Source organism: Anoplopoma fimbria, chromosome 15, assembly GCF_027596085.1.
Source record: "Anoplopoma fimbria isolate UVic2021 breed Golden Eagle Sablefish chromosome 15, Afim_UVic_2022, whole genome shotgun sequence".
NCBI classification, from domain to species: Eukaryota; Metazoa; Chordata; class Actinopteri; order Perciformes; family Anoplopomatidae; genus Anoplopoma; species Anoplopoma fimbria.
This window is the reverse complement of record NC_072463.1, coordinates 15,848,900-15,863,784: the sequence shown is the minus strand read 5'-3', so window position 1 is coordinate 15,863,784 and position 14,885 is coordinate 15,848,900. Positions and strand designations below refer to the sequence as shown.

The window sequence follows — 14,885 nt, the reverse complement described above, 5'->3', positions numbered from 1 at the left end:
TGGTTTTTTATATTGCACCAGTTGTGGCAACCCCACGCCATTGGCCAGGGGCCAGCCGCTGCAGCACCCGCCCCGTGGACGGGTGGTGGAAGGAAGGTACCTCCCCCTCCACCCAGCTGCACTAGAGGGAACATCAACCGGGCCCAGGAAATCAAGAAGATTGGGGGCACCTGGGGAACGAGGAGAGAGGAGCTTTAAGGGCGGGAGAGAGGAAGAGAGAGGGAGAGCACATGGCTGGAAGGAGCGCGGAAAGCACATGTGGACGGGAGGACTGCCAAAAGGAGAGGACAGAACCCGACGAGGAAGAACCTTAGTTTGTATTTGATTTCCCTTTTTGTGTCCCGATTGCGGAAGAACCTTAGTTTGTATTTGATTTCCCTTTTTGTGTCCCGATTGCGGAAGAACCTTAGTTTGTATTTGATTGCCCTTTTTGTGTCCCGATTACGGAAGAACCTTAGTTTGTATATGATTTCCCTTTTTGTGACCGGACTCCCAATAAAACCCGTTGCACCGCAACCCTGCTTCTTTCCTTAATTCCCGAATCCCCGCCGCCGACGAAGGGGGTTGCCACACAGTATAAACATTCAGACCTAACCTCTGCTTCCAATCCTAAAAAACTCTTTGAAACTTTCTCTTCACTCCTCCAACCCCCACCCCCTCCTCCTACTTCCTCCCTTCTCCCTGATGATTTTGCCAACTTCTTTGACAAGAAGGTAAACAATATCAGATCCTCCTTCTCTCAGCCCCCCTCTCCCTGTCCACCCTCTCCCTCTCTACCCTCTCCAGCTCTTCCCCCTCAGCTCCCCCTTCCCTCTCCACACCCCATCTTACCCTATTTTGCAAACATTGCATCGGTCACACACTCCTGCAGATTCCTCCTCTACAACATCAGGAGGATTCGCCCCTTCCTCACTGAGGAGACGGCGCAGGTGCTCATCCAGGCTCTGGTCATCTCCCGCCTGGACTACTGCAACTCACTACTTGCCGGAGCCCTGGCGTCGGCCATCAGACCTCTGGAGCTTGTCCAGAAAGCTGCAGCACGTCTGGTGTTCAATCGCCCCAAGTTCTCTCACACAACTTCCCTTCTCCGTTCTCTACACTGGCTCCCTGTAAGAGCTCGCATCCAGTTTAAGACTCTGGTGCTAGGCTACAGGGCAGTGAAAGGAACAGCTCCTTCCTATCTCCAGGCCATGGTCAAGCCCTACACCCCCGCCCGACCGGGGCGATTGGTTTCCCCGTCGCTCAGAGGTCCCTCCGGCCGATCCACCCGGTCACAGCTTTTTTCTGTCCTGGCCCCTCAGTGGTGGAATGAACTCCCCACCGACGTCAGGACAGCAGAGTCGCTGCCCATCTTTCGGCGCAGGCTGAAAACTCACCTCTTCATGAAGTACTACCCTGAGCCTTCCTCGTAGCACTTATTGTATTTGTATTAGTTTGTTGCACTTATTGTATTCGTATCAATTCGTTGCACTTATTGTATTCGTATTAGTTCGTTGCAATTATTGTTTTCGTAGTAATTTGCTTCTGCACTATACTTTTGCTCTGGTTTATGCTTTTAGATGCTTGTTTAAGAAAGGAGATGCACTTATGACTTCTGGTGACTAGTAGTTCTCTTGAATACCTATGTTGAATACACTTATTGTAAGTCGCTTTGGATAAAAGCGTCTGCTAAATGACTGTAATGTAATGTAATGTAATGAGTAAAATGTAAATTAGCTTATTTAGTCTGCAAACACACTTGAGTGACTTGAAGTTTCAATTTTTGGACATCAGGCACTGCAAGATCAAAGATCACACATGGAAGTGTAAAAAACGAGAAACAAGATCACATATGTGGTGAGTTTCATTTGAATACGAAAAACAAGGCTTTTTTGACTAATTCATAAAAAAAATCTGTAATTCTTAGAAATATTGAAGTGTAAAAAACAAAAACGTTTTTGACGTGTCAAGGACGGCGTGTCCGTTTTGCTCGTTACATGCATAGTATCTCTTTTTAAAATAACCTCAAGCCCAGTATTGTGGCAGGTTCATGAAATAGTTACGAAGTTTAACCAATTGGTTTGCGTACAGGGACACGAATTGTCATTCTTTTTCTGTGACTTTCAGGACGAAAACAGTGCCAATCCAAAGGCAATTAAGATCCTTTTTCGTGGTAAACACACCACAATTAAAATGCATCCACATGACTTTCAACCACGAGACGGGTGTTCAACGCCTTGTTTGGTTTTGTTGTTGTGGTTCTGTTGCATAAACCTAACATTAGTGATGGTTTTCCTAGAACCTAACTACGTGGTTATGTTGCCTAAACCTAACTTTTGTGTAGCAAAGCCATTTGTTACGAGCCACACGAAAAACTTGTGTCTTTGTACATGAAAATACGTGTAATGTCATGATGATATGACTGAATCAAATCTGGGATGTTTTTTGTCACTCAACTTCATGTCACACACTGACACAGTACTGCAATGTCAGGACCGTAATGGTTTCATAAATATCTTATAAAAAATTTTTTAAGAACCCTAACACTACATACATTGCTACATTTTCCAGATGCTTTTTTATTTTTTAACTATTTGGAGACATTCCTGAGAATCAAACCTGCAAACAGTGCAGCATGTAGCCTTTTATAGCAAATGAGGGGAGTTAATCACAAACACAAACCTACTCCCAAACAGCTGGCCTTTATCAAGTTGAAATGAAGATATGCATGAGGCCCATCGTCTGCCTGCTCAAGCCCATAGTAGACTTAAGCAGGTAGTGTGACTACCTTGTGAGGTAAGATTATTCAGTTTGAAAGCAGACACTGTGTGAAATAAACCATTGAAAGGGTGTTTTCCTCTGTAACTCCTGATGCCACCGAATGAGCATCTTTCTGTTTTCTTGTTTTCCCAGGGTGGGGAATATTTAATGATGCATGTTGCTCCGAGAAGAGCTTATTTGTATGCCCCTGAAAATGTGATCATCACCAGCTGATGTTTGTGCTAACATAGTCAATACGTTTCGACAACCTAAAAATGAGCAGCTAGGATAACACAAGCTTTTAAATTTATTGCACTTAAAACAACTGAAAAAAAATCATGTTCCAGCTTCTTTTTTAATTTGTGTCAATGCTAAGCAGTGTAAGAGAAGAAACAGGTAAACCCAAAGACCAGTAAACAGGGAAAGCACAAGAAACACTACACCCTCAGTAAACAGGGAAAGCACAAGAAACACTACACCCCCAGTAAACAGGGAAAGCACAAGAAACACTACATCCCCCTTTCTAGTCGTCGGGGCCAAAGTAATACAAACTGGGTGCCAAGAACAATGATGAATTGTAAAGGAACAAAGGATCCTTTTTTTGTAGTGAATGACTGATTGGGGAAGTAAGAACAGGTGAGCAGGAGGTGAGGCGACTGCAGGATTAACGACAAACAGGTGAAACTAATCAGGGCGGGGGAGGCAATCAAAACTGGCGGGAAAACAAACAAAGGTAGGAAGTGATATGCTCTGAAGGGGGGAGATGAGTGACAAAGAATATAACATATAACATTAAACACTCAACGTGAATGAATGACATGGAACACAGGAAAAACATTATGTAACAGCAGGGCACTTTATGAAACAATTGATCCTATGCAGAACCTTTGGACACTTAGATTGCCAGCATGCAGTAGCATTAGTAGAAATACCATCTCTACTACTTGTAAGCTTATAGTTAACAGTGTTTATGGCCAATTTACACCTTCTCTACCGCTGACTAAATGAATGCACTTTTTTTTCATTTTGTGAGAGGAGCATGTTCAAATTTTAATAAAGTGTTGAGTTCCTGTTACAGTAATATTGTGTCCCTGTGTAAATTGTTCATGCATCTCTTATATGCAAAATATCCAGAAATATTAATTCTAAAAAAATACTTTACATTACTCACCTTGAATTTTGGGGCAGTAAGAATAGTCAATGATACTATTTCACTCAAACCTCATCCTGTCAAACTGGAAATCACATTGAGTCATCCCTCTATGTAGTTAAGTATAAAATGTATTGTTTATAGTTTCTAACTATTGAAAGGAAGAAAAAAACGAAAAAACAAGATGAACGAGGAAAATGAGAAGTAACTTTTCCAAAGATATCATACTAACCCTCGTATCAGAATACGTTGCACGGGAAGACAGGATGTTGTTAGTGGTAATGAGGACTTAGCACCCCACCAGCTTCTAAAGAGACCTGCTAACCAGCTAGGAGCAGCTAATCAGCTATCCGGCCTGCAAACTGATGTTAAGATTACAGTTGGACTTTTATTAGAATAATACTTTCAATAATGCATGCCAGGTTGAAGTAGCTGACATTGATATTACTGAGGTTATCTGAGTAAATTTAACGTAAAAATGTGGTCGTGCTAAACACTGAGCAGTAGAGTATTTAGTAAATGGACCTGCATTCATGTAGCACCTAGTAAAATGATAGTTTTGACATCTAGATATACACTACAAAACCTAATCCACTGAATAGTATTGAGTGCTCAAAGTCAGGCAAGTGAATGTGCAACATTTTAAATAATATTTTATTATGTACATTGTAGTATTTGTATGAGGATTATGCTGATATTTTGGAAATCATTCAGGTGAAGTATTTGATTACTTTGGGTGTCATTGAAAGCATCACAGTGGTCTTATTGGGGAGAAACAGTCATGACAGTCCGGATGCTGTGGAACAAAAATAAAAGATAAATCAGCAGACCTGCACCTTTTCATTTATCTGTGTTGTCGTTGAGTCATGAATGGTGGAGGAAGTATAAGAATGTACATCTACCATTTGCCGTGCTTCATCAGCTCAATGGCATCGTTGACCTGGTCCAGAGTCATGTTGTGAGTGATGAACTCATCCACCTTCAACTTCTTGTCCAGGTAGGCTTTGACCATCTTAGGCACGTCATCCCTACCCTTAAAGCCTGAGGCACACAATCACACAGTTTTATCTAGTATACAACTAACCAAAGAGTTGCAGAACAAAAGCCCAAAGCTATTTAGTTAACAGAGGGATGGTCATATTTTTCTCACCTCCGAACGCAGAGCCCTTCCATGTGCGTCCAGCAATGAGCTGAACGGGTCGGGAAGAAAAGTCTTCTAAGTCTGTCCAGCCAACTATCACGCTGACACCCCAACCTTGCACACAAGACTCCAAGGCACTGCGCTAGATGGGAAAACAACACAAAGTCAGTGGGCTTTTTTACCAGAGGGCCGCTGGTCCAAATCTCTGGACTAGCCGAGGAAAGCTCTTCTCCAATAGCTGCAGATTGAAAGAAGCATAAGAAGTGGGCTCAGTTGACCTTGAGTAGAATATAGGACGCGGTTGTGATAGTTAGGTCACACCTCTTCATTATATGCTTGAACCATATCAAATCAAATCTCTCTACCATGACTCCCACATTCCCGACACATTCCAGGGAGAAGTCCACTCCCCCGTCGGTCATCTTGGACAGCACCTGGCTGATGGGTTCGCTGTGATCCTTGGGGTTCACGAAGTCGGTCGCGCCGAACACCTTGGCCTTATCAAACTTCTCTGGATTGATGTCGACGGCGATAATCCTCTTGGCTCCTGCAGCCTTGCAGCCCATGACTGCAGCCAAACCCACAGCTCCCAGACCGAACACAGCACATGTGGAGCCCGGTTCTACCTACAATACAACAGAATTCGGTCAACATGGCGCCTTAGGTCAGATGCCTTAGTTCTTAAAACACTTCCCCCGACAGCCAAACAGACACACCTTAGCAGTATTAACTGCTGCTCCATATCCTGTGCAGATCCCACAGCCAAGGAGACAGACTTTGTCCAGAGGGGCAGCGGGGTCGATCTTAGCCACGGCCATCTGGTTAACCACAGTGTACTCAGAGAAGGTACTGGTTCCTGTAAACTGCATCAGCTTCTTCCCCTTACAGGTGAACCTGGAGAGTGGGCCTGACAACACGTTGTGTTGACCAACCCTGTGTAGATAATTTATTAAAATGAACATGCAACTGCGGACTTAATTATCCTGTTCTTTTAGGTTGCAGCAAATATTTGTAAGAGTATAAAGTTAGTGTTTTTGTTCGTAAAAATACAGGAACAATATTTGAGTGATGCTCATGTCCTATTAGAGGTTTCAGGGAATAGCCTACTTGCAATACAAACAAAGCATAAACACAAAAAGAGCAATGCAGATCTCAACTATCTGTGCTCTGGTAATCGTCAGACAGCACCTAAAGTTGCCACGCTGATAGATACGTGTCGATTTCAATGTCTTGTCTATAACCATATGACCACACCCAAGAGGAATGAAGTGAAAAGTTGTGGCTGAAGAGAAAATGTAGTGAAAGGGAGGAGATGAGTGCTTATTGAGCTCACCATGCTTTCTCACACTGGTTGGTCTTTGGACTCTTACAGAAGCGACATTCTCTGCACTGGGAGATGAACAGAGGAATGACCTTGTCTCCTGAAAGACAGAAACAATGTTGCCACAAATTAATTTAGGCCATCTTTAAGAACAGTGTAAAAAAATATTGTCTGATTGGCATTTTGTGTTAATGACTAAATTACTTAAGACGCAACTTGCCTATAGTGAGCTTTAGAAGTTTCAGTCACATGATCCAACCATATTGATCATTGTATATCTGAAATTTGGAAAGAGCTAGGCTAGCTGTTTCCAGTCACGCTCAGCTAAGGTAAACCGAGCTAAGCTAAGCTAAACTCGTCCAAATTATGTTCTCAACACACAGACATAAGACATATCAATTATCTCATCTCATTCTCAGATATAAAGCAAATAAGCATTAATTCCAAAATATTTCATAATTTGAGACTGACCTGGCTGAATTTCAGTGACTCCAGGCCCGACGCTCTCTACGATGCCGGCTGCCTCGTGGCCGAGGACTACTGGGAAGCCATCTTTATTCATATTCTCTAAAAGGTGGTGCAGGTCCGTGTGGCACACCGCAGTCGCCACAATCTGCAGAGACGACCGTAACCAAAGATTGAAAAGACAAAGACGAGTAAGGGGCCGGTCGATTAGAGTGCAGGAACACACCTTTGATATGTTTCGATGAACGGACGCCAATTGTCGATCTTTTAGTATTAGTATTGCAAATACAAATTAAACCTTTTGGAAACAATTGCTTCCAAGTCAGCTAGATGGTGGTGAGTTTCTTTCTGGTGCAGTCATGGGTGAAGTCATAGAGATTAGTATATGGAGACAGTCCAGGTTGTTGGGTGCATGATGCAACATTTACCACAGGTTTTTATGGCGGTGTTGTTTAGTCTATCTGCTTGACTGACATAACCCATTGGGCTGGTGATTTATGGGAGATGAACAGAGTGAAAACCTCACCTTATAAGATACAACAGATGTTGACAAACTGCATACTTTGCAGTTGAAAGAAGGTTATGAATAGAAATATATCACAAATTATGTTATAGGAATACTCAGCATATTGCAACTTTAACATGACCGGTGTGTGTGTGTTCTGATAGTGGACGTCTCTCACCTTGATGCGGACCTCGTTGGCCTGGGGCGGGGCTACCTCGATCTCCTCCATCACCAAAGGCTTGTTGGGCTCCCAGGCCACTGCTGCCCTGCACTTGATGACCTACAGGGCAGAAACACCACGAATACTATTGGGGACTGTTGAATCATATGAGGAAGAGTTTCAAACAAAAGAGCCACAGTGCCAAGACCCTTTGATGAAGAATGAAAGGTAAAGCAACATGTTGTCAGCTTTTCACATTGACAGTAAATCACCTCAAGCAAACAAATGGATTTCACGTCCTCGCTTCATCATGTTTTTTTATTATTTTCATTACTTGTTCATGATAACAGCGAGTGGTTTCAATGTATCTGATACAGCTGCTCCTGGCAAAAGCAAACAGGAAAAGCAACAGCTTAAAGTCCAAACAAGAGTTATTGGAAACATTCGATTAGGGCCATTAAACCACCGAGTACTTTTTTATATCCGCTGTGAACATATAATGAAATCTTGGTTTTCCCCGAGCATGTTATGTCATTGTTATTTTAGGCTGACCAATATCAACACAAAACTGACTAGATACTTTCAAGCTTTGCCAATTCAGGACATGAGGCTTTTCACTTAGACAGAGGGGAGGGAAAAACAGAGATTGAAAATAAGAGGCAGAAAGAAAAGGCACTTTGAGGTTAAGATACCGTAAAGCTATTACATAACATTGCATATCTGTAACCAGATATGCTGTGAAATACTGCACATGAAAGCACACTCTAGCCACTGAATCAGCCTCACTAATGTGAACTGCACACCATACAAAAGCCCATTCAAATGAATAATATTCATGCATTAAATGAATCATTAAATAATGAGTGTTTCATTGGTTTCTGATGTTTTGCTTCATTATCGTATATCGCCGAACATTGTCTATGTCCCATATCTTGTGAAATAGGCAATGTTCATGCACATTTTACGAAAAAAAGAAGGAAAAGAAGTAGCCCTGTGTTAGATTATACTCACTCTACCAACTGTGGCCATTTTCGCTGCAAAGATGAGCTGTATACAAGCGAGAGTGGAGTTAAGAGAGTTCAGCTGCGGGACAGGAAAGGGGAGGAGACAAGTGATCCTGGATTTATTTAGAATGGAATGAAATCAGCTTGACATCATGATAGGCAGGGACTTCCTGAAATAACCACATACATGGTTCAAAATCTACATCGACTCCCCCACTTTCTGGATTAAACACTTTCTTGCTCACTTTCCATTATCAATTTACAGTATAAGATTTTAGATTTCAAGTAAATTGTCTCTGGGTGTACCTGGGTTCAAAACAAACAAATCTGACAGTCTTATTTCCTGGGAAAAGCTTAAATGAGCTAATTTACTCAGAAGAGAGAAGTAGTGATGGATGTGTTATGAGGTGCTTTCACAAAATTAGAATGTCTGACCATGAAGGTAGGTGTCCTTCATGGTCAGACATTGTGCTTGTTGGGCAGGGCAGTGTTCTAAATGCATCCTTCACAACTCGCTTCCTAGGGACATTTGAAAAGGGAAAGGCATTATGCAATCTTGAGTTAAATCGATTAACATTAACACCTTTATAACATCAACCAGGAATCAAGCCTTGTATGGAAATGCATCGCTGCTTTGACCCGCAGTAGCTTAACCAAAGTACACACGCAATAAGTGTGCTATATATATACATATATGTACTGCTACATAAAACATAAAAATGTCAACTCTGCCTTCCAATTTTAACAAACACTGATATAATTAAGCTAGTCTGACTTAATCTGAGATAAAACTATTTTGATTGACAAGAACACCAACAGGGAAACCACTGATCTGGTGTTATTGTATGAGCTCTGCACACGGTTTCTGCAAGAAATCCACTGAAGAGTGTTGAGTTTTCAAAGACAGGCAAGTACACTGTGCATTATTTGATAGATCTCTTTATTATATGCATTGTATTGCGTATATGTATATGGCATTGAGGTCCAGTACAACATAACCGCCGCGTTGGTGTTATTGTGGGGAAACACTCAGGACCGTCCGGATGCTGTGGAGCAAAAACAAACAACAATCAGATCCGTTCAGCGGGTTAGTTAATCCTAAATGGCGGAGAAGGTATGGGAGTGTAAATCTACCATTTGCCGTGCTTCATCAGCTCAATGGCATCGTTGACCTGGTCCAGAGTCATGTTGTGAGTGATGAACTCGTCCACCTTCACCTTCTTGTCCAGGTAGGCTTTGACCATCTGAGGCACGCCATCTTTACTCTTAAATCCTGATTCACAGAAAACACACACTTGATAGAATAAGAGCAAATGGAGTCTTATCTTAATAATACTGGCTGACCGATTGCAGAGCTCCACATGCCGTTTACTGTCACCGTACCGGCTACTAACAGGCCATACATAAGAGAAATAACTTTGGTTGCCAGTCAGCAAGAAAAAGGATGCAGGCCTTACCTGAGCCCCATATGAGGTTGGCTAACTTTGGCTGCCGCCATTACTATGATTATTACTTTTAGACATGCCTTTTGGGGATTGACAACCAATCAAAAATGACAACCTGTTACTGTGACAATATTTGACTGACAGGCCTCTCACCTCCAAACAGGGAGCCCTTCCATGTGCGTCCAGCAATGAGCTGAATGGGTCGGGCAGCAAAGTCGGCGATGTCTGTCCAGCCAACCAGCACGCTGACGCCCCAACCTTGCACACAAGACTCCAAGGCACTGCGCTACATGGAGAAACAGCACAAAGCCAGAAGGCGTGTCACCAGAAGGGTCTCAAATCTGCAGAGGAGCTGAAAAAATATGGGTTTTAAAAGTTACTCACCATGACTCCCACATTCCCGACACATTCCAGGGAGAAGTCCACTCCCCCGTCGGTCATCTTGGACAGCACCTGGCTGATGGGTTCGCTGTGATCCTTGGGGTTCACGAAGTCGGTCGCGCCGAACACCTTGGCCTTATCAAACTTCTCTGGATTGATGTCGACGGCGATAATCCTCTTGGCTCCTGCAGCCTTGCAGCCCATGACTGCAGCCAAACCCACAGCTCCCAGACCGAACACAGCACATGTGGAGCCCGGTTCTACCTACAATACAACAGACTTCTGTCAGCATGGCTCTTTAGGTCAGACTTCTTAGTCCTTAAAACACTTATTCTCTTTAAATACTTTGGTGCCGCTGACTTTCTGATGTTTAACAGAGCAGTGTGGTTGGACTATCCCGAACAGTCAAACAGACACACCTTAGCAGTATTAACTGCTGCTCCGTATCCTGTGCAGATCCCACAGCCAAGGAGACAGACTTTGTCCAGAGGGGCAGCGGGGTCGATCTTAGCCACGGACATCTGGTTCATAACAGTGTACTGAGAGAAGGTACTGGTTCCCATAAACTGCAGCACCTTCTTCCCCTTACAGGTGAACCTGGAGTCTGGGTCTGACATCACGCTAGCATCCCTGAATAGAGAATTTGTTAGAATGAAAACATTACTTTAGACTCTATGTTTGCATTGCTCCAGTTCCATTAGAGGTTGCAAGAAATATTGGTTGACATGATACAATTGCCCCCAAAAAATAATAAACCTAACACCTAAACAAACTGTTCTGTGCCATCATCAGATAACACCTACACCTGACATAGTGAGTACTATGACTCATGAAGAGACAGATGATTCATGAAATGAAGAGATGAGAAGAAAAAAACGAGCTCACCAGGCATTCACACACTGGTTGGTTTTGGGACTCTTACAGAAGCGACATTTTCCACACTGGGGGATGAACAGAGGAATGACCTTGTCGCCTGAAATTCAAATACAGTGCTGCCATGTCAAAGGGATTTTAGGCCAACTAGCAATACAACAAGTGCGATGTGAAACAGGTTTGTTGCGATGAGTAGCACACATATGCCCTGGTGTTGCCATTGCTAGCATTGCTGCCAGGGGGAAAGAACATTAAGCTTTTAAACAAAATAAACTGTTGAGGTTGTGAGCTTTAACTGACCTGGTTGAAACTCAGTGACTCCAGGCCCGACGCTCTCTACGACGCCGGCTCCTTCGTGGCCGAGGACTGCAGGGAAGCCCGCCTTATTCATACCCTCAAACAGATGATACAGGTCGGTGTGGCACACTCCGGTCGCCACAATCTGCACCAAGACAAACGACCACACAATGAAAGTACTGATGCGTGTTTCTTGTGAAAAGTTGGGTACTGTGCTTCCTTTAAGCATGATTGAAATCATAGCAAAGCAACCGTACCAGTTGACCAAGGAATGGATTAAATTGTGTGTTAATCTGCTCTAGCATAAAATGCAAACAGTAACTTGACTGGTTTACTAAAGAAGAACCTGTCTGTTACTTCTAAGGCCAAAGAGTATTTTGTTAGCTCACAGCTATCACAACATTTTATAGGGTTATAAGTATCGTATAAAAAAGGTGACCTGATACATCTTTCCTCGTCATCTTTATAGTACAATGACTAACGAGCTAAGCAGCTGGTGAGGTTGCTGACTTATTATTATTATGTGCAGCTTTAGCCGTTGGCCTTTAGTCATTCAGCACACATTTTTTTTATTTACTGAATGTGGTCAGACCCCTTTACAGGGTTCTTGGTTTAAAACAAGGTCAACCAGAGGCACTGTTTTCAGTACACTCATGGAGCTAAAGTTAGCATTAGCTAGCTAGCTTGCTGTCATTTCAGCTGACCGATGGTTGCCTGATAGAAATTAAACAAAAACATAAACATAAACAGCACCTTTTCTACTTCTGACTAAAATTAGAAAAAGTGGTTATTTATTTTGAGTGTAAGCTGCATCTGCCACCCTTCATGTGTGCCATGCAAAATGGATGACATTTTAGCTCTGGTTTGGTCCGTAAACACTTAGTTGGGTTTAGGCAACAAAACTACTTAGTAAAGTTTAGTAAAAGATTGTGAAATACTTAGTTAGGTTTAGGAAAAGATTGGGAATAATTATTAAAGTTTAGACAACAAAACAATTTAGTTAGGTTTGGGAAAAGATCGTCATTTGGGTCATTTGGGTTCAGCAAGTTAAGTGACAACCTCATGAATGTTGACACAAAGGGGAAAGAACAGCGGTCTCTAGGGTGAAAGATCGATTTTTGTTTAACCCATCCACCGCCCCTCCTTCCCACCCTGTGATGGCCTTTGCATACTGGTTCATGACTATATGTATCAATATATGAATTGATTATGCGAGATATCTATGAATTACAGCGCATTCTTTTTTTTTGTAGACATGGCGACAAATGCTGGATGAGAACCCCCAAGGGCCAGGTATGAACTTCAGTGGAGAGCCATCCTCCACTACACATCCAGAGGAAGACTTTAATGAGTTGATGTCACTATGGACTTCTGGTTGGGGAAGTCTTTTAAATCTTCAGTAAAAACTACATTCACTTACTAACCCTTCCTCAAAGGTGCATTAACACATTCCTGTGTGTACATTCTTAGTCTCGAAAGTGGACGTCTCTCACCTTGATGCGGACCTCGTTGGCCTGGGGCGGGGCTACCTCGATCTCCTCCATCACCAGAGGCTTGTTGGGCTCCCAGGCAACTGCTGCCCTGCACTTGATGACCTACAGGGTAGTTAAATCTCGTATTACTGGCTGCTACTGCCACAACTATATTAGGAAGGGTTTCTGGAAAGGAAATTAAATGTTACTATCCAATGCGCATGATTTCAAGGTAATTTCTCATCTAGAGGCGCCGCATTGACTCATACAATGCAAATGTTCATAATTGAAAAAATCATAATCATAAGGGTTTCACATATTCACTGCACATTTGTTAATTACATGTTAACAGAAGTAGAGTACAGTGGTTTCAAGTAATCTAATACTGCTGCTCCTGAAAAAGCAAACATCACATTAAAAACATTTTTTGGTCTTTTTTTCTTAAAGACCAAGGTCAATCTGCATGATCTTTTTTTTGGCTCACTACCTCCTCATCTTTGCCAGTATCCACAGTTGCGAAAATCTGTCTGAATAGTTTCAAACTGGGTGCCAGGTCACAAAGGACAATCAATATTTCAGTGAGGCAGAGCTGTAAAAATTATAACTCTTAATTGCTTCCAGGGGAAGAAGAATGCATGCGCAAACAGAATTACATTAACACTGTACATGAGAGCACTAAAACAAATCAGCTGGATACATTTCACAAAGAAATCTCATTATATTCAACTGAAATGTATTAATGTGAAGTATTTTGCATTGTGAGTCTGATGTTTTGTTTTTCTACTTACACATACTATACTTGACTATACTTAAACTACTATACTATACAAAAACAAATTAAAACATCACAGTTTTACATAATTACATACTATCTTATTGAATTATATACCTACCTTACCAGCTGTGGCCATTTTTGCAGCAAGGCTGAAAGCAGAAAGTGAGGAAGGAGTTGAAAGAAAGAGCTGCCTGACCAAAGAGTGGGGAGGAGAGACCGTAGATTTGCTGTTTAAATACTGCTGCAAGTAAAATCAGTTATGCAAACACCCAGGGGCAGGGACTGTCTAAGCCACTGGTGTACAATCCATGTTATCAGTTCCTGATACTCGAATCTGGTCCACATACTGTATGTGGAAGCCATTAAGTCATCAAATCAATCATGTACCCTTTTAAAGATTATCACATTACTCTCACGAGACTGTACCTACCTTCAAGTCTTAGATAAAAATCCTAACCACCTTGATCAACCCAGTGCTTTCAATTCTTATTATCATGGCAAACATTGACAACTCACTAACAAAGGTGTTAAATTCCATATTCAGAGCATTGATATAGCAGCAAACAACTAAGTGCGTGCTGTGTAAAGATATAGTTGAATGTGTTGCTTCTATTTTCTTTGTTAGTCAGACGTATGTCTGCCCCGATGGTTAGCTAATGTTGGCCACTTTGCACTGCACTCATACGGCAGATACAGCTAATAACGCTGTTCCGACCCACGGCGGCGTTGTGGAAGTGTAACGCCCATCCTCTGGTTCCCCCCCAAGAAAACACTGTTAGCCAAGTCAGCACTGTTGCCCATGTTTGATCTGTTATCGCGGTTAGCACTGTTAGCTGATAGCTGCCGGCTCGGCCGTCTCTGTGTTGGGAGCTGTGCTGAGGCAATTGATAGGCCAATGCTCCAAATTTTGTAAAGAGCACCTTTGATGCCACTTCTGTGAAGAAAATCCTCTATGAACCCTCATGTTTCTTTGACTTCAATTCATCTTCAATTGAATTATATTTGCTAAATCATTAAACGGGCAACGTTGGTCACAACAATATAGTCTAGCAGGCAATCACATGACCTGGATAATAAAATGTCTTTAACAGAGGTTAAAGTTCTAAAGGTTTAAAGGTTGAATGTGCTCAGTGCCCTCTATGCACAGATGGCATTAG

General features: G+C 42.4%; 2 protein-coding genes across 3 annotated transcripts; both read right to left on the bottom strand.

The window, feature by feature from the left end:
* Positions 1–4,525: 4,525 nt before the first annotated feature.
* On the bottom strand, positions 4,526–8,563 carry LOC129102985 (alcohol dehydrogenase 1-like). 2 transcript variants are annotated; one of them, XM_054613223.1, is made up of 9 exons: positions 8,493–8,563; positions 7,500–7,601; positions 6,823–6,964; positions 6,364–6,451; positions 5,747–5,963; positions 5,396–5,656; positions 5,040–5,172; positions 4,792–4,930; positions 4,526–4,685 (listed from the first exon to the last, which is right to left on the bottom strand). In XM_054613223.1, the coding sequence occupies exons 1-9, from the start codon at positions 8,508–8,510 to the stop codon at positions 4,652–4,654; spliced, it is 1,134 nt and encodes a 377-aa protein (XP_054469198.1). In that variant the 5' UTR covers positions 8,511–8,563; the 3' UTR covers positions 4,526–4,651. The 2 variants fall into 2 exon arrangements, with proteins under 2 accessions (XP_054469198.1, XP_054469199.1); XM_054613224.1 differs by lacking the exon at positions 8,493–8,563 and adding an exon at positions 7,754–7,857.
* Positions 8,564–9,408: 845 nt separating this feature from the next.
* Positions 9,409–13,954, bottom strand: LOC129102986 (alcohol dehydrogenase 1-like). The gene is made up of 9 exons (XM_054613225.1): positions 13,847–13,954; positions 12,975–13,076; positions 11,485–11,626; positions 11,197–11,284; positions 10,731–10,941; positions 10,315–10,575; positions 10,084–10,216; positions 9,620–9,758; positions 9,409–9,531 (listed from the first exon to the last, which is right to left on the bottom strand). The coding sequence occupies exons 1-9, from the start codon at positions 13,862–13,864 to the stop codon at positions 9,498–9,500; spliced, it is 1,128 nt and encodes a 375-aa protein (XP_054469200.1). The 5' UTR covers positions 13,865–13,954; the 3' UTR covers positions 9,409–9,497.
* Positions 13,955–14,885: the final 931 nt, after the last annotated feature.

Excerpts from the sequence above, each read along its gene's own strand:
- LOC129102985 (XM_054613223.1), bottom strand. Across the intron at positions 6,452-6,822 it reads AGTCACTGAAATTCAGCCAG|GAGACAAGGTCATTCCTCTG; the intron begins GTCAGTCTCAAA and ends TCTGTCTTTCAG. Across the intron at positions 5,173-5,395 it reads TCGGGAATGTGGGAGTCATG|CGCAGTGCCTTGGAGTCTTG; the intron begins GTAGAGAGATTT and ends TTTCCCATCTAG.
- LOC129102986 (XM_054613225.1), bottom strand. Across the intron at positions 10,942-11,196 it reads AACCAGTGTGTGAATGCCTG|GGATGCTAGCGTGATGTCAG; the intron begins GTGAGCTCGTTT and ends TTCTCTATTCAG. Across the intron at positions 10,217-10,314 it reads TCGGGAATGTGGGAGTCATG|CGCAGTGCCTTGGAGTCTTG; the intron begins GTGAGTAACTTT and ends TTCTCCATGTAG.